At 41.0% G+C, this 19628-nt stretch overlaps 1 protein-coding gene across 2 annotated transcripts in view; it reads right to left on the minus strand.

Annotated features, from left to right (window-relative positions):
- Positions 1-222: 222 nt before the first annotated feature.
- The window catches only part of btbd11b (BTB (POZ) domain containing 11b), a 101874-nt gene continuing 82468 nt past the window's right edge, over positions 223-19628 (minus strand). Inside the window, exons 6-17 of one of the 2 annotated variants that reach the window (XM_034684861.1) lie at positions 18375-18464; positions 15231-15332; positions 13992-14085; positions 13565-13700; positions 11061-11281; positions 10787-10965; positions 6797-6902; positions 4800-4902; positions 3423-3504; positions 3243-3311; positions 3008-3121; positions 223-1956 (exon numbers count right to left, since the gene is read on the minus strand). In XM_034684861.1, coding sequence (XP_034540752.1) covers positions 1747-1956; positions 3008-3121; positions 3243-3311; positions 3423-3504; positions 4800-4902; positions 6797-6902; positions 10787-10965; positions 11061-11281; positions 13565-13700; positions 13992-14085; positions 15231-15332; positions 18375-18464 — 1506 coding nt within the window. In that variant the 3' untranslated portion in view covers positions 223-1746. Of the gene's footprint in view, positions 1957-2986; positions 3122-3242; positions 3312-3422; positions 3505-4799; positions 4903-6796; positions 6903-10786; positions 10966-11060; positions 11282-13564; positions 13701-13991; positions 14086-15230; positions 15333-18374; positions 18465-19628 lie in introns of both variants that reach the window. The other variant, XM_034684860.1, reaches the window with a different exon arrangement.

Genomic DNA, 19628 nt, shown 5'->3' on the forward strand with positions numbered 1-19628 from the left:
TTTTTTAGCTGCACCTGTCTTTTAGCAAGATGATGTATTTCTCCTCAATGTGCATCAATGATTGTCATTAGGTGCTGCCACTTCAAACCACCTCACCAAAGAGATCTAACCTTTCAGCAGTGAGGAGAAAATAATGAGACAGACTTCAAACTTTTGCGTCAAACAGAATACGAGATGCCCTCTCGCAGGCTGCACCAGAAGAAACCAAGACAGACGAAAATACTCGTTAAATTAATCTTTATAGAGGAAAGATAAATCAAGTCACACATTTACAACTCATTTGGTTTCACAATCCCTGGAAAACAAAAAGCTAACAGCATCATGTTCCTCAGACACTTTTGGGCTGTTACACATTTAGTGACCCATGCTGATGACAAAAATACTCTCTCTTGTGTTTCAGTCTTTACGATGTGAACGCAGCTCCTCTGTTAGATCTCAACATTTCAAACAGAAACAAAACAAAACACAGTCATCCCTCTGACATGCAACATTTAAACACTGTTATTTAAAAGTTGTTTTTACAGCAATATCCAATAAGACACATGAGAAAACATCTGTGGATATATACATTAACTTACATCTTCAATAGCTCTGTTTTTATGAACAATATTTACACCTTAGCAGAGGAAGGAAGAGTCCTGTTTCCTCTTGGCTGAGAGAGTTCTTCTACTGCATCGGTCACATTACAGGAACGTGTCAGTGGTTTGGCTTTGAGAGTATTAGCACAAGTGATGCTAAGTGACAAATATACACATCAATGACTCTGTACAGGTCCATGTGTTAAAGCGAGTGATCACAACATGGGGCAGCAGTTCTTCCCCGCAGACAGGGGGAGACACGCTGATGGCTTATTGTCTCTATCAAGGACTGTATAAAAAGAATGATGGCATCACAGCTCCCCCAAAGTGAAGCCAAAACATTTGGAGCTGCCCTCAATGGCTGGCTGCAGTACAGGTCGTAATCCCCGCCTCCTCCATGTTAACAGATGGGGCATGGGTCAAACTCTAATCTCAAAATTCAGGTTAAATAAATGTTTGTCAAACATGGTTTCTGTCATCATAGTTAGTTCTTATCACACTGATTTATGTCACAGTGTTTATTTTTCTGACTAATTTCGTTTGAATTAGTTATTTGATGCTATAAAAAGAGGGGTTGTGGCATCATGATTGACTGATCTGTTGACCAAGGAGGCTCCTGCAGTGCTGTGCTCACACACAAGGATCTGTTCTGCTGAGGACTGGAACCACCTGAGGGAGCTCTGATCACTCAGGTATATGTTTGGTTAGAGGAAGGATGTCAACAGAGCAGCTCCACCAGTCCATCTTTGCTCAGACTCTGGCCAGGATGTCAGCGTCTGTCTTGGAGGGTGTTTTGGCTTCACTTTTGTACAACAGACCAGGGGGCAGAGGTGGAGACCATCTCCATATACAGTCAATGGTCTCCACACACTGCTGCCAACGTCTCTCACCTGATCCATCTAGATCACTGTACATTGTTACAGTAATGAATGTTATTTTGGCATAATGCAGCTATCTTACGACAGTCATCTAGTACTGTAATTATTGACAGATATCTCCTAACAATCTGTGATAACAGGAAGCATATTAGCAACTGATGAGCTCCACAGAGACAAAGATCGTAACTGGACGGTCCACAAGTCTTATTTTGGTCTTGCTTCAGATGTAGCTCTCAGCACAGAGTCACATTTCTGCTGTCTCTCTGAAGATAACCTCTGCGCTCAGGGGATCAGACGATGGAGCCCTTAGAGGACGACAGGTGGATGGACTGGATGCGGCTGGCTAAAGATTTCTCCAGGTCTTGCAGGATTTCACAGCCCGGGCTGTCTGGAGGAGTGTCGTAGAGCAGCTGTTTGAACGGCTCCAGCTCGATCAGCATCACCATGTTCTTCAAGAAGTAGCCCTGGATGTAGGATGCCAGGTCTGGAGCATCCAGAAACTGAAGAATAAAACATAAGAAGAAAAACATGATACTCTGAAATCAGCACATTTTAAAGAAACTTTTGTTACACGGCTTTGTAAAGTTCAATACCCACAGCAACAATCTGTTATTTATGATAGCAGACTAATTTCCATCAGCTGTTTAAGAAAGAGATTTATGGTAAAAGAGTCTCAACTGAGTACTGAGTGTTTAAATGTATTTAAACAGATGATGCAAGTCACTCAGAGGCAGGAGTGACAGGATGTGGGGTTGCAGGTCAGGCAAAAAGAGTGTGCATTAATAGAAGAGCATGCAGCAGGTTGGGGGGTAACACAGAGGACATCGTGGCAGGGTAGATCTAAAGTGGGTGGTGGCAACTTTCCAAGTTAATACAGTTATGTGTTCAGATTCTTCCTGAGGTTTGGAAAGTTTAACATTATTTCAATTTGACAGACAGTAAGGTGTACTACATAAGGTCAACAGGAATAACAAATAAGGGGGTGACATGAAGGCAGATGAGTTGGCAAAGAGGGCACCAAAGAAAGGTACAGGGAATATGCAGGTTGGTACTAGTATGGCAGAAGTGAAGAGTGTAATTGAGAGGAAAATGTATCAGTTATGGCAAAAAAAAGTGGGACAGAGAGGACAAAGGGAGACATATTTAAGACATTGAAATTGGTAGGAGAGAGGAGTGGGCAGAGCATGTCATACTGCAGGGTAGGAGGTAGGAGGCATAAAGAGAGGTGTTGAGGAACTAGCTGAGGGAATTAGGGGTAAAGGAAGTCATACTGAAGGGGTGACTGAACAAGAGTGAGAGGACACAGGTAAAGGGGGCGCAAACAAAGGCACTACTGGTCTGCATGCTGTAAATTGCATTCTGACACCGACCCCTCGCGGCATATACAGTCAATGTATTCTATAGTCAGTTTTTTCCCCCTAATGGTCTGGTTTGCTTCTATAGCTCATATCACGATCATTAGTAATCATTTCAGTCTGTTTCATAAGCAGAAAAAAACCCTTACAGGAGCTTTAAGTCATGCATTCTTACATATTCTCTTCTATTTTTCACCTTCGTGTGGTTGTAGATCTCCACACACGTCTCAGTGTTGATGTTTTTGGAGCAGATGATCTCACAGTGTCTCTGCAGCGCCTCCAGCTGGAAGAACTTGGCTGCAGACAGGAGCTGGATAAAGCACATTCATTTTATTGAATTTAAAGAACACAATCTATTTCTCTTCTTCATCACCAGACGTGTAGAAGTTAAACAATGCTGAAGGTTTTACAGAGAAAGCTCTAACACTGACCTCCATGACGTCTGTGTTTCTGATGTGCAGAGCATCTGTCCCTCCAAAGTAGAGATACTGCATCACCAGCTGAGAGGATGAGACATATTTCACAGCTCTCATACAAAGATGAACACAGGATTAATCAAAATCATGAAAGGAGAGTGAATGCGAGGTTCAGGGGTCAGAGGAGAGTCTCACCTGGAAAATATGATATTTGACATTACTGATTTCGATGCATGTGTTTTCACCACAAGGTCTGTTTGCTAGGAGAGTTTTAAACCTTGAGGAAAGAGAGACAGAAAGCAGTCAGTGGAGGTGAATTTATTAAAAAAATACATCCAGCAGTAGCAGCACAGAGTACAGAGAGAAAGAAAGCATACTAAACCTTGGACCACCATGAGGGATGTGTTAGCTTTTATACGTAGCTTTAATCTTAATACGTGCCTCCTGTGGATGTTAGTGACCCTCCCCACACACTGCCACCTACAGGCCAGATGTTTCAAGTGTACCAGAAACTTCTCAAAGTCAAGATGGCCGACAGAAGGTCAAAAGTGTCTTGCAGTTTAGGAAAGTCTTTTAAATCCTTCTGCTAAGGAGCAATGTAAGAGTTGAAATTTCTCGGTATTGATTTAAGTTTGGAGAATTTATGATCAATCATCTGTCAACCAGACTGGACGTCATGCATGGCTGACTTTATTTCTGTTACAATTAACATCAATATGAATATTCAGATTTTGCAGTTCTTGAAAATATTTGATAAGGAGTGACTTTTCAGTTGATTTATCGTATCTGTGTCTTTCAGTTTTTCTCAACAAATAAATACTTTTGCGTGTCATTGCATCGGTTTCAAGGTCTTTCAAGGTCGTTTTACAGGTAGACCTTAAGTCCGAAAATCAGATCAGTGTCTCCTGTTGTGCTGCTCTTGCAGCCTCAAGGTACAATCTGTCGAGGTGGTTCAATCTCCGTGATATAATTTTCCCCTGAATAAGACAAAAAAACTCAAAGCTAAAATTAAAAAGACCTATAATTACTGCTCTGCATCCTGGTTAATGTGACAAATTGAAAATGTGTTGCTAAAAGAAATAAAGTTATATAATTTCCTTAACGTTATGAATACCAAACAAACTGTTTATCACTTTGCATGTGCTAGAAGTCAAAAATAACCTCAAAAATAATACAGCTCTATTTTTCAATGATTCATGCGTGTTGGTCAGTCATACGTTTGTTTTCTCTGAGGACATCTTGTCATCAACAACACATGTGAGTGATTTGTCATTTATCTTCAGGCATGCTGCGACAGTATGGATTGATTTTTTTGATGTTGTATGACATGAGAGTGAAATGGATGTCCTTTCTGGATCCCGATGTGCAGAGAAAATGAATTTATGGATCAGCACTGACATCACCTTTCAGCTGCAGATCAACACAGTAAAGAAGTGGCAGGGTTTCCTCATTGTGTTATAGATTGATGTATCTTTGTCTGTTATTGCAGCAAAGCAATGCTTCATGAGGCATGATGTGCAGGCTACACACATGTGCACAGAGTATTTCATGTTCACGTGTTTGTGAGTGTACCTGTTGGAGGCTGTGAAGAGCAGGACTTTGTGGGCGTAGAAAGGTTTCCCCTCCACCAAAAAAGTCACATCTGACATCTCTTTGTTGTTCAGGAAGTGAGGATCTGAAAGACACGTGGCCAGAAAACTTCATGTTTTTCTGATAATCATAGCTAACAAAAAAAACAAACAAATGTGGTGTAGGACTTAGCCTTATGGGCCTTTTTAGACACATTTCAGCTACACTCAGATGTTTGTGTGCTTATCACACACCACAAAAAAGTCTAATCTAACCGAGTGTTTTTATCTCATTTGTCACATTACACTTGAAGGGATAGTTAGGTTGTTATGAAGTGTATTTGTATGAGGCACTTGTCAATAGTAAATGTATCACCTACCGGGGAACCCGCTCAGTTCAGCCCCTTTAGTGAGAAACCTGAACAGAAGCTAGACAACCTCTGCAGACAGGGTCAGCTCGATCACCTCATTCAGATCAGTTTAACAAACTCTGATACAAAGACTGATGTCAATGTAAGTGTACGTTCTATTTAGAAAATATTCAGCACTTTGCTTTGATGTAAGAAAGCCACTTTGTTTTACACTAATCAAGGACACACCACACGTGTTCCTCCACCTACAGTGCACTGACCAACTGTTCAAGTCTGCGACTTTAAAGAGACAAAAATACAACCAAACTAAAAGTTGAGTGATTCTGACAGAGACGATGACATGCTGTTTACTGTGGACATAAGAGGACACCTTTATGAGCCAGAGTTTACACATGAAGAAGGAGAATCAACAGAACGAAGCAGAGAGGGAAGAAACTTCTGTTCTAACTGAGAGCAGGAGAGATCCCAAGTTACCTGATGGTGCAGATTTGTAAACGGTGAGACCATGGACCCAGAGAGTGGGACTTGGTAACAACAGTACTTCAGGACCTTTCTGAATCAGATGATACCAGTGGCTCACATACAGCTGCAGTCTGCGTCACTCACTTGCTGTTTTACCCACTTTCTTCAATTTTCAGAAGTTACATCAGAAAACCAAAAAAAGCTGAGTGCAAGAGCGTCTTCAAAGTATTTTTTTTTTTTAATGACACAACCCATGGTCAACCCCGTATGTTTATCTTATCAAAATACACTGTGATGCTAATGTATCAAAATGCACAATACATCAGTGACTTGTTAACCATAGACCCAACCAGCTGATCAGTGCACTGCAGGCATAGGAACATTTATGTGTTGCGTCAGAGAACAGCGCTGAAACAAAGTGGCTTTCTGACTGCAAAGTAAAGTGCTGAAAAATATCTAAATAGTGTGCACTTAAACTGACATTAGTGTTTGACTCTTACAATGAGCTAAATTATGTAGTAGTGTTGACCCCGTCTGCAGAGGTTGATAGTCTAGCTTCTGTTCTGGTTCTCCAGTCAGTTTCTCAACAAAGGGCCGAGCTGACCTTTAATACACTTACTGTTAACTAGTACCTCAGACAACCACACTTCACAGAAACCAAACTGTCACTTTAATGTAAGCTACATTGACCTGTCAAGGCCTGATATAAATATTATGCATTAGTTATGGGTAAAAATATCTGCCAATGCAGTAAACTAGATTTTCTCCTCAAGTGTCTTCAAATAGGAGTCACATCCTGTTTCAAGAAACTTATCAGGAAAACTTTGCTTGCTGCATTGGCAGATATTACCTTACTTTTGTTTTTTAATATCTTTAAATAAGATTTAAATCTGGCCTTGTCAGGTTAATGAGCTTATATTAAGGGTGATAAGACATTTTGACTTGCACTGAAGTGAGTACAGTTGGTAAGATTTGAGCTTAAGCAGTGCAGTCTCTGAACACTAGATGGCATCATATGCACTTTCTATTTCCTGCATTATAAACTCAAATGAGAAACAAACCACCAGAAAACATACATCCCAGTATTGGTTGTGCTCTTCCTTCCAGCTTTATTTTTAGGCTGTTATAATGTAAAGGTTTCACTGCAGGAAAAGAGACCGGCCCTCACCCAGACGTGACGCCGGCTTCCTCTTGATCTCGACCAGTTTGGGGATGGGGTACGGGCCGTAACACTGGGTGAAGATGGCCGACAGCTGCTGGCTGATCACCTCATTCTGAAACAAACACAGACAGAGGAACCAAACATCAGAAGGAGAGGGAAGCTGCCTGGGCGGGCGGCGCTCAGCCAACATCCAGGAGTTCATGTTACGCAAGAATTCAGGTACTTACTGTAACGCTGCTCTCCCACACAAACATCCCCAACACAATTATCTCCACAGTGAGAGGGAGACAACTCCTGCAGCCCTGTTTCTCACTCTGTATTCATTTCATGCAGCTAAATGTTCCAGTGCGACACATTTCCAGGGATTTCTCACACCTTAAAATGGAATCAGATGAATATCAGACTAAATTCCTACACCCTCATTTCCCCAGAGATCACCATATCAGTGAACTCCACCACAGTCTGAGCTGCTGTAGGAGTATGAAAAGGAGAAAGAGAGGAGAGGGAGAGCTTCTTATCCTGATACTAAACTTTCCATTTAGTTTGTTGGGAGCTTAAACTGAGGAAGAAGCAGGGGGTGTCTTTTCTCTGCAACACAGGGAACAGCAACCCCCCATGAGTGCATACAGACTGCTGTTCTTATTGAAGCACGACACAAACAACAGATATTTTCACAGCTACTCTTTCAGCCAGGGACGGACGCGCATGTCTGTGACTTCAGCAAACACAATGTGAGACAACTGACCTGGCTGGAGCCCGAGCCTGCAAGGGTTTCTCTGGATACTCTGCTTCCTCCCACAGTCTGAGTCAAAATTAATTTGAGATTGTTATTGTCCTGCAGGTGTGAAGATGAGTGTGAATAGTTTTCTGTCTCTATATGTCAGCCCCTGTGATTGACTGGGGACTTGTCTAAGCTGTAAACCCTCAGTCGTGTACACTCAAACCTCCCACAGCCCTCTGAGGATTTAGCAGTGAAGATTATTCTTGTATTGGACTAAAGTGAAATTATTTGTATTCAAGTTAAACTGCATCAAAATAATAAGAACTGAAATAAATATAAAATTGAGTCTTTATGCAGTTTTATGAGGTTTATTTTATTGTTCATATTGAGAGGGTATATATTTCTTATATTTTATGGCATACTTGTTTGTATTTATGGTTGTTGTTTTGTGTGCAATGTTTGTTTTTGTTTTTTCAAGTTGCTGAAACCAGTTTGTTCCTCTATTCTATTGCTCAAAGCAACGTTCCCCTCAGGAATTATGAATTATATCTAAAAAATTGAATGCTGTTAATAATCTCAGCCGCCATTGGTTGAAAGGCAGGGTTACACCTGGACCGTTTATCACCTGTTTATCACAAGGCTGGCACAAAGAGAGACAAACAACCTGACAAATTCACACCTACAAGCAATTAAGAGTGACCAGTTGGCCTGGAAGCATGTCAAGGGACAGTGGGATGAGGCTCGAGTACCCAGAGGCAAGCTATGCATGTACAGGCAGAACGTGCTAACTCCACACAGAACCAGACAGCACTACCCACTGCACCACCGTGCAGCCCTCAAACTGACTTAAGTGTATATAAGTAAATTGCTGAATGAAGGATTCAGCTGGACTTCCTGCAGATGAAAGATGAGCCGCCCCTGCCAGAATGACTGTGGTCCTCTTGGTGGAGCTCTGCCAGGGGTCCCTGAGGCCCCTCATAGAAATGAGGGTCAGTGAACCCTCCATACATCAGCAGAGACAGTCAGGGACTCACACTGCAGAGCTCCACTGACGGATGAGAGGGCTGAATGTGTGGTTTTGTGTTTGAAAGAGTCAGCATGTGAGTCTCAGCACGTCTACTTATGTGTGTTATTTATATTTGTGTGTGTGTGCAGATATTTGTTTACACTACGATCAGGCCCGCAGAGCAGTACTTAGCCAGGCAAACAGAGGAGCCAGACAGGGCAGCTTGCTGTTTTAGATCTAATATGGCTGCACCAAGGGGATCATAATCTAAAGTAATGAGAGCGGGACCTGATGTAAGAAGCAGTAACAAAAGGAGCTGAGGGCTTGTCATAAATCATTACCATTGTTAGTAATTGATATTGAATGGGCCTCTGAGGCTCTGTCAGTCTATGTGAAGCTTATGACCTAACTTCTTAATGACATCTTACTAATGGAGAGGAGCTCGGCAAACCAAGGAGATTTATTTAAGAGTATGGGGGAAAAAGTAAAATGAAAACATGTTAAAGACGGATAAAAATAGAGTTCAGAAGGATGTTTGTAAACAGTTTTTTGAAGGACTGTATCATAGAAGAAAGAAGTGTTGAGGAGCCAGATATTAACATGCCCTGTGTCAGGTCTGTAACTCTGGGGACTTTGGGAAAACATCTGTCCACCTTCCAAATTTAGAAGTGAGACAGGAAAGTTGTTTTAATCAATAAGTGGATATTTTAAATATATATTTCTTAATATCTTTAAACTTGACTGCATTAAATATGCATTTCTGTGCACTAAGACTGATCCGATAGAATTGTAAGAGGCAAGACATGAAACACTGTAGGTTACAAGACAGCAGGATATACAATACTAAGAGAGGCGATGCAATACAATATGATACCACAGATTACGCTGAGATACATACTGTATGTATATCCTATACAAACCCAAATTATCCTATATGATACTAAATGATATGATATGAAACAACACACAGGACACGACCCGACCATTATAATATGATACCAAATAACTCGACCTGATACGATGTGCTGCGATGCAATGAAATATGATACATTACGACAAGAAACAGCATCACACGACATGATGACATAATGAAACGACATGACACTACACGAAACAGCCTGTCCCACAAAAAGATATGATACCATTCTATATGAAACAATATCCCAATCCGGAACAAGACACGATTTGATACAAAGATACGATATGGTACCATGGGACACGATACAACTCAATTAGATAAGATACAGACGGGATACAATAAGAATTATACATTATGATAAAAAACAATGCACTATGATAGGATATAATGCAACTATTCAATCTAAATGATGAAGGTGGCTGTATTTTAACAAATAATTTAAATTTTTTATTACTTTGATTAAGATTTATGACTCATATTACTGCTGATATATTAAAGCAAAGGATTTAATCCAATACCAACGGTACGATGCAATGCGATACAGTTGGATACTATACAATACATTAAGATACAGTAAATGACATGATATGTTGCCCTTTTGAATTTTAGAGAATATGTATGTTGTTTCAGTAAACAAAATTTGGAACTGAACATTTAAATCAGATTAAGTTGAATGCATATTACTGCAGGAAAACTGAAAATTTTTAATATTTATTATCAAATCCTTTATTGTGTTGATGCAATACAATTGCATACAATAGGATATGATACAATATGATGCATTTGATAAGTTCGGATATGATCTGATATAATACGGTATGACAGAATAAACATTACAATATTGTCCAAATAGAGGGATTTGTCTTGGACTCAACAGCCACTATATTTAGCAGCTACTGCGTATTTATTAATGAAAAACAATTTTAAAAAGTCAACATAGAACAGTATGCTATATGATAGGATACGAGACAAGAAACGCTACAAGAAACGACTCGACTAGATACAAAATGGCCAGACCTAACACGACCTAACACGACACGACAGGTTTTAATACAATACATTAAGATAGGATTAGATTAGATTTGATTTGACCAGTAGGGCACAGTATGATATGGTTATTTTCACCAGAATTAAATTTCTCATGAACACTAATGCAGCTCACAGTTAGCTGCCTTTACTGTGGAATAAAGAACTATAAAGATAACAACCAACAAACATAAACATGTAAACAGAGTGGCACATACTAATGACATGAGCCTTGTAATAAACTGATGATCTTCTAACAAAACCATGTAAACCAGAAAAAGTACATACAATGACACTCTGTTTAATAAGCTGTATTTTCAGTACCTTGCTGGCTCTGAGGATCTGGAACATCAGAGGCAGGCCGTGCGTGATGAGCTCCTCAGTGTACTCCTCTTCCTCGATGCAGCTGAACTCTTTGAGCAGACCCTGGATCAGAGGTCGCCGGTGCTGACTGAAGCAGGTCCTCAGAGACTCCAACCAAGTGTGCAGAGTCCATGGAATACCTGAGACGCAGTAACAGAGGTAAACAAACATAAAAGAAAGTCTGACTGATGCATGCAGAATGCGATGCAGCTGCTGAGGGTTCGCAGAAACTGACCAAGGCTCCGTATGTCTATGGTGATGTCTACATGCCCGTGTTCTGAGCTGTGGTACATGGCTTCTTTCAGGGCTTTGAGTTTGGCCTTCCCGGTCCGGATCAGGTCAATCTGAGATGAACTACGACCTTCCAGCTCCGACCCCTCCGCTAAAATCTCCTCCAGTGATAGCACATCCCCTTTCCCTTTCTCTGTGTGGGACAGCAGCTTGCGGAACACGTTTCTGCAGGAACAAAATCACAGGAGCCAAAAATTCAGTTTGATTGGTCTGCACAGATTGTGACTCTGCTTTATTGCCTTTTATTGTTTGTGCCTTCTGTCCAATAACACCACAAGTGGGTACAGGTGCATTTGAAATCAAACCCACAGTTCTGTGTTTGTTTTCAGAGTGATATGACAGCCTCTGAGTCATGGCCATTACCGATAGGCCACCGCTATCTGAAATGAAATGCCTCACTGCTTTAATTGTTTTTGCTGCATAAAGCTCTGTTTTAATGAGCAATTATGTCCGATAAAAAATTCTTACCACATATGAACAAACAGAAAAATATCTCCAGGGCACAAGCGTTTAATTTTATGCTAATGTGCACTTGTCTGTCTTAAGAGGCTGCAGACAAAGAGGTGTAGATTGATCGAATGGACGTTTCGATGTGTTTGGCATTATTAAATGTAAAAAAGAAAACAGGGAGCAACACTTTACAGGCTCAAGCTATGTCTCATAGTTTTGCGTTTGTTAACTTAGAATGAGTCTTTTATATCTACAGAGGAACAGGTCCTCTTCCATGGAAGCTGCCATCTTGCACCACCATGTTTCTACGGTAGCACAGAACGGACAAACTAGCAACACGTGTTTTTGTGTTTAGTGAGTGGCCGTGTGAAATGCAATGGTTAGAAGAAGAAGAACAGAGAAGAATTTGTATTGATAGATGTTTTAGATGGTAAAAACTTGACAAATGGAGGGTGACATTCATCATGCATGATGGAAGCTTCTTGTCCTCCAAGGCCACTGTCCCTGCACCGACAGGAGGGGTGAGCAAGACAGCGTTTCAGACTAGAATCTGACCACTACATATCGCTAAATATTCCCATTTCCACAAACCAAACCTTTACAATAAATTAAGCTTTGCGTTATTTCATGCAGGACATAGACGTCATATGGCTGCTGGTTGAATCATTGTTTCCAATCACTCACAGCCAATCACAGCTCACACTAACGTAAAAGCAGTCCATTTAAACACGTCTTCCCTCTCACCCATGCTGCTCACTCTCTGCTGCTGTCGGTTAGCTTTGCCTCCTTTTCTCTAGTCTACCCTTGCAAGGGGGTTTGCAATGCATGGTTAAAATATGTGGTTAAAAAACACAGGAGGACAAAGACACTATTTTTTGTGCAAGCTTTTTGAATTAGACAGTGTTTTTTCATTTGTACAAGTTTAGTAGGTGCAAAAGTCTTGCAGTCCTTTGATGAATCTGGCCCTGAATCTCTTAGTAAGTGCGCAGTTAGCAAACATGAAACAGGCTCAATGTTTATGCAGGCAAGTGAAAATTAAGCACTGTGGGGCGCCGCTGGCCTAGCGGACTAAGCGCGCGCCCGATAAGGTCATGGCCCTCGTCCCAGAGGTCACAGGCTCAATTCTAGCCTCGACCATTTACTGCATTTCCTCCTCCGCTATCTACTCCCTGCATTTCCTGTCTCTCTTCAGCTGTCCCATATAATAAAGGCAAAAATGCCCCAAAATATTACTTCAAACACTCTGCAATAAAGCATGACAAAAAAATATTCTTCAAACATGCTTATGCATTGCAAAAGAGAGATAAAATGTTGAAAATATATAATTTTATGGACTTTGGAGATTCTTTCCCGCTGTGTTTGTAAATTAAATATGAGTACGTTATTCCTCCTCTGTTTTCTCTCTGCTGTGTTTTGCTCCTTGGACATGATTTTATGCTCTTCTGTCTCATTACCTCAGTCTTTGGTTGGTCTGATTTTGAATGATTTTGCTCCTTGTTCTCCTATCAACAAATAAATGAAATACATTTAAAAAATTTGGTCAGGTCAGATTGTGGATTGTTGTTCAAAATCTGGAGTCACCATACCGTGAGGTGTAACAGTGAATATGAAGAGGGTAAAATAAGTTAATGATATAAATGAAGCACTGTGTGGTGTCTTCATTTTCACATTTGTCAGATTGTGATGTTCTTGGTCTCACTCTGTTATATCTCAAACATAATCACAGTAAAAACACAGAGGCAAGAGAACGTTTGATCTGATGACACAAACTGAATCAGCATCAGAGGGGTTAATTTCATGGAGGAGTTGTGCTGAGTTTGTGTTAGTGCATAAACAAGATTACATGCCAAACAAACTGTGTATTCACTTAGGATTGGGTACTCATGACATAACAGGAATGTGTGATTTTGTGTGTGTGTGTGTGTGTGTGTGTGTGTGTGTGTGTGTGTGTGTGTGTGTGTGTGTGTGTGTGTGTGTGTGTGTGTGTGTGTTTCATACCTGTGTCCATGAGCTGCTGCCAGGCTGTAAGAGTTCATATCTCCCTGTGGTGCTGTTGAGATGCCGTTACGGTACATGGTTCCCACCATGGGGTCGGCCCCCCGCTCCAGCAGAAGACTCACCAGCTCGAAGTTCCCTGTGTTTACACCCACACACACACACACACACACACACACACACACACACACACACACACACACACACACACACACACACACACACACACGCACGCACACACACACACACACACACACACACACACACAGATGAGAGCGTGGAGCGCATTTGATCATTACTCTGTGTGCACGGCTCCTGCTGACTGTCAGGTGTTATTATCAGCTGTCTATAGAAGGCCAGCTGGTGTTGTCAGCGTGCTTCAGCAAGGTGTGATGGGTGGAGGGGGTGAAGTCATGCTGAGTCTCTGTACCTGCAGCCGCAGCCAGCTGCAGCGGGGTCTCTGTGTAGTTCTCCATCCCGTCCTGCAGGGAGCCCTCTACGTTGGCTTTGGCATCAAGCAGCAGCTGCAGAGGGGATGATGGAGGAGAAAGAGAGGATGAGAGGAGGTGGAGAGACGAAGGGAAAGTCATGTTAGATTATTGTTGAGATTCCCTCATCTGCAGATTGTTCATATGTCTCACTAATCAGTGCAGGGAGGAGAAGATATTTTCATTAACAGCTAACTTACAGCTCGGCCTGCAATCTACCACTAGATTTCAGTTTTCAGAAAGGAGTGTTTTCTAATTATTCATCCTTTCTTTGACTATATTATACAATTTACATCCTGGAATATTAAAGGACATATTCTTTTATGATTTGCAATATCCTCCCTCCTGGATCAGGGTTTGTTTTGACTGGTGGGATCGTCCGTTTTACACTGTAAACCACAAAACAGAAAATGATGGCGGAGTTATTATAAAAATGAAAAAACAGCTGTGTAGATCTGTTTTCTTGTTTGGAGGTTAAACGGAAAAATTAGAGGATGATCCTCTTCTTGTTTTTGCCTGAGTCTGTTACATCAAAGCAACAGATGTACAAAAAACTTCAAAAAAGTTGCTCATGTTCAATCTCAGAGACATTTACCATCTCATTAAGATACTGTAACTCATCTGGGCAATAATATTTTATAATTATATTTCTGAACAAGCCTTTGAATTTCATACCTTTGTGATGTCTAAAAACATCAAAATTACTTTAATTAGACATAAATGTGGAAAACTGAGTATAAAATACCTACAGTTTTATTGCTCTATGGTTTTGGTCTGAAATCAATCTGACTTTCTTTATTGTGATGCGTTCAAGTTGTCAAACTGGTGTGGGCATTATCAGTTACACTTGAATGATAACGGTTGTACCGCCTTGTTTCCTCTTTCCACTCAGTAAATACAGATGAAGCTTTCTGCAGGATTACAAGGAGGCCACGTTTGACAGACCCATTCAGACGTACGGTAAATATTGACCTGATAAATCCTCTGTACAGAAAACAAATCAAAGTTAACTTCCTGATTAATTTTGAGAAATGAAAATAAGAAAGAGAGACAGGAAGACAGTCGTTGTGGAGAACCATTTTCATCATCAACACTTTGATGCTTCGATGACCAAAATGACAATGACAACCAACCATGAGCTGAAGCACAACAAGAAGTCAGGATGAGAGAGACGTCACTACCTGCACCACAGGCACATGTCCATGTAACACAGCGAATGTGAGGGGCGTCGCCTGCCGCGTTTCGGGAAAGACTGAGGGGTGCTTGTGCACTGAGTTTGGCACCTGGGGAAGGGACACAGGTGGGTGGGGTTGGGAGAGAGGTGAGGGAGAGAGATATGAAGCCATTAACAAGACTACAGAGCACAAGACAAGCAGCTGCAGGGGGGAGAGGGGGGGCAGGGGAGAGTGGAGTGATTTACTGGGAACCCCGGGGCTGCAGAGAACACACTGTCTCTGTCTCTGTTTTTAATGAACACTGGTTTGATCCAGTCTACAAAGTTCTGGTCTTACTGGTTCCACTCTAATCTTTCCCCTCTCCTCTGCGGGGTTTAGCCCTCACAGGACTCTGAACAAAAGTCCCCCAGGTTCATCTCTCTGCTCAGGCTGGAGAGGCAAACTGTGGGCTGAATGAAAGCATGACACATGGGCACACGAGACACAGTCACATGACCAAAGCACAAAGACACTCGTCTTCTTCATGCTGCTTTAGGAACAAGGGGGAATAATGTTTGATACTGTGTGAAACTTTAACCTGTAGCTTTTGTTTTTGGAGCTTTGAAAAGCTGCTTCTTTTATCTTTAGGTAGATTTCAGTTTGATATCGGGATAATGTCACTACCACCTGCTTTGATTTGTTATTTTGTACTTGTATTATAATAAGTTTGTTTAACATGTTTAGTCTCCTGAAGTACATTCTTGTGCACTACAAACATTTGAAAAGTCCCTCATTATTCCCAAACTTGCACAAATTTTCTCCAAATCTAATAAACTAGAGCGTCATCTCTGTATATCTGATATACTTGTCTTGTCTAGTGACTCATTTTCGCTCGCTATCTGCTTCGTCTAAAGGTCTAACTCACAAAGCACATTGAGCTTAAGATCTTCAAGCGCAAACAGGCCAATAGAGTTCAGCAGCTCTGTGCGGTATGCTCTTGTTTTGCATCTGATTGCAGTGATGAGCTGTCAGCATCTCTCCTCTCTGCTGCACAGAGCTGTGCTGTGCACTCTCACCCTTACAGAGCTCAAATCTGTCCAAATAAAGATGATGAAATGGAGGGGACACTTCTGATCAGTTTAACGGATTCATGACAGATTTCACTGTTTATAACAAAGCTTCTTCTGTGGAGTGAACCAAAATGGCTTTGTCAAAAATGACCATCTCCACACATGGAGAAGTGTCCCTTCATGTGCCGTAGTAGAGCCTCGGACAGCCACCGCCAGACTGATTTGACTCCTGATTATAACTATAATAGATATGCCAAAGCAATATTCATAGCCTTAATGTACAGATGTGGTGTTTTTAGGTCATCCAGAAGTGGAATTGTTGTCATTATCTCTGGAAAAGTTAGGCATGACATCCCTTATAAATACTGCAGTAGAGTTATGACCAAATATTTCACTCTAACTGTGAGTGGCTGTTAGTGCTGGTGTTTGGGAACTACATTTATTTTTATAATGAGACTCTTTCGCTTAGGAAGAGGATGATTTTGATCCATTTGATTTCAAATGTATGGTGCACAGTGACTATGTTGCCTATGTGCAGTCCAGCTTAGAGAGCAATACACTTTTGTGTATGTTTTGTGAATCAGAAAATGTCTTTTCATCTCATTTGCAGGTTTAGTTGAAAAGCTGAACAACCACTCTGTGAATCAAACCTTTGGTGGCATGTATCATGCTGCTGTGTATTAGCTAAAAATGACCTCACAGTCTTAAACATGATTAAAGCCCTGTGCTTCTGTCACCTGTGCTGCTCCTTCTAGTCATTTTACAAGCGCTAAGTTAAACTTTCAGAAAGACAAGATTTTTGCAAAGCAGCAACATGCCACCACATAATCAGAATTGATAGACTGATCATACCTTAACTACTTTATCGATCTCTGCAGGATACGGGTGAGTAAACACGATTCCCCCAGACTTACTCGAAAGGATCCCACGCTCTCTGTTAATCTGTGTTTCTAACGTTAGAGATGATTCTAGACGAGATAATTCAAACTTCATTTATGACGGAATCTTTGAGGATTGAGTCTTTATGTGTCAGTGCTTTGTGCTTTGATCATAACTGATGAATGCATTAACTCAGTGGCTGATGGGACATGTAGTTGTTAGTGAGGATCATGAGGCCTTAACTGAACTGGCTCTGAAGTCTGCACAGTCAGAGGATGATATCTCGATTCTTTGAAGACTCTGTGAGGAATTCAGTTTGATTTAAGTCAGCTGATCTTTATCACTGTTTCATCTGATGGCTCAGCAGTAAATCTCTGTGACACGTTTTCTCTCTGAAAACTCATAAAATTGAGTCTCACTGCATTTTTAACTTGTGAGTCTGTTGTAACGTTTCCTCTAATGCAGCCGTGCAGTCAGAACCTCATGATCCAGCTCATACACATTTAGCACAGTGATGTAACACATAGGTGAGATGTGGGACAACATGTTTGGTGTCTCCTTTATAAGAGTTTTCAGTACTTAAAAAATCACTAAGCTATAACTTTAAGACTGAGGCCAACAAAGCAAACTGATCCTCAATGACTGATATACATCGGGAGAAATGTGCTGCAAATTCATGAACACATGCAAAATAAAATATAACAGCTGAAACTTACTGCAAAAAAAAACCTGTCCTTCAAAAAGCCAAAACAGCTGTATGAATATCAAACATGCTGCAAATCCAATGATTGCATCATTTTTTGCATTTGCAGAGTGTTTTGCCATTCATGCAGCTGTTTTGTCTTTAAGTGTCTTAATTTTCATTCACATCACTTTTAGACTTTTGCGTGTGTTTCTGATTTCCCAGCACTATTCTCCTAATCAAGATCACTGTGGATGTTGAAGATCAGTTACCCCTGTTTGCCATCATATTAGACTACTTCACTTAAAATGGACACACTAAGGTCATAAGATCCTGTCACAACCTCTCTCCTGTCTTTAGCTTTCCTTCTTGACATGCAGCCTCACTTGATCGATCAGTCAAAAGAAAGATAAAGATAAAGATATTCCTGTTTATTTGATAACAGCAGTCTGTACTTTGTGTGGAAATAATCTTTCATCTGACTTTGATTTAACCAAATGTCAAAACAATAACGGCGGTAAAATCTTCATCCTCACTGACCTCGCTGTTAATATCCGCTCCTGCATCCAGCAGCATCTGCACCATGGCCTCGTCTCCACGGACGCAGGCGTACATCAGCGGGGTCATTCCCTGCGCAAAAACACACAAACACAAACACACGCATGCAGAGAATATGAGCAAACACACTATATCAGAAGGTAAAGATACACTTCAGCTTCAACTGTATTGTCCCTAGGTTGAAATTAATCTTGCAGGCAGATAAAAACATCAACTGTATCAAACACATGGACTCAAAAACAATAAATTACTGTAAATAATGTGAAACCTCTCATCAGTCATTAACAGTGCAGAGGAAAATGCTCCTTAAAAAATAAAGACGGATGAAATACATTTTTATCCTGCTGCATTTCGCCTCAAGTAATCTGTTTCTCTGCTGGAGGGTAGGAGCTTCAATTAACCACGAAAGAGGATATGGAGGAGCCTTGGTTGTTACTCACTTAGAGGAGATGTGAAAGAGATCAGGTAAATTATCCTGGTGTCTATTAACAGTCAACTCATGTTGAGCGTTTGTTGTGGAAAAAGTAACAAAAGAGAGACTAGTTTACAGATCAGAAACACTCACAATGAGAACAATATCTAACACAGCTAAACACAGATCACAGAGTCTGTGGGCAAATGATGTTGCATTGTTTGCAGAGTGTGGCTAAGGTTAGCAGAGCTAGCACCACCAGCCTTCAGTCCTCCTTGCAGGTTAGGGTCCACATGCCTGTGCTGGTTCCTGGTTGCTCTAGTGGAGTGGTTATATGTCAGTTTAACCAGACACAGCCTACATACAACTTCATCTCCATTTACTAGATCAACATACTGATAAACCACGCCATGCTACCAGATGACATCTGTGCTTGTTTACATCCAGGTAGTAGAGCATTGTAGCATTATGGCAGCAGACATTAACCAGAGCTCCAGCTCCAGCTAGTGGAGGGAGGCTGCACTAGAGCTTAGACACAACGAATGGCCGACATTTCAGACCTACAGTAATACAAATATTAATAATTAGTTAAACCGACTGATAATTCTGGTGCTGACTAGTGTTGGTGATGACGTTTCATCGTGTAATTGACTTATCCTGCATATCTCCAGATTTTCTCGTCAAATAGCTACCCCTGCAGTGGTTTCAGGTACTAAACATCACAATGTAGAAATCATCCTTCTTGTTGCAGATTGTCTCGTTTGGTTTCGTGGATCATAAAAAAGCATCACTGTAAACTTCAGCCTGTTTCATAATCAACAAAA

The sequence above is a fragment of the Notolabrus celidotus genome, chromosome 6, assembly GCF_009762535.1.
Source record: "Notolabrus celidotus isolate fNotCel1 chromosome 6, fNotCel1.pri, whole genome shotgun sequence".
Classification (NCBI taxonomy): Eukaryota; Metazoa; Chordata; class Actinopteri; order Labriformes; family Labridae; genus Notolabrus; species Notolabrus celidotus.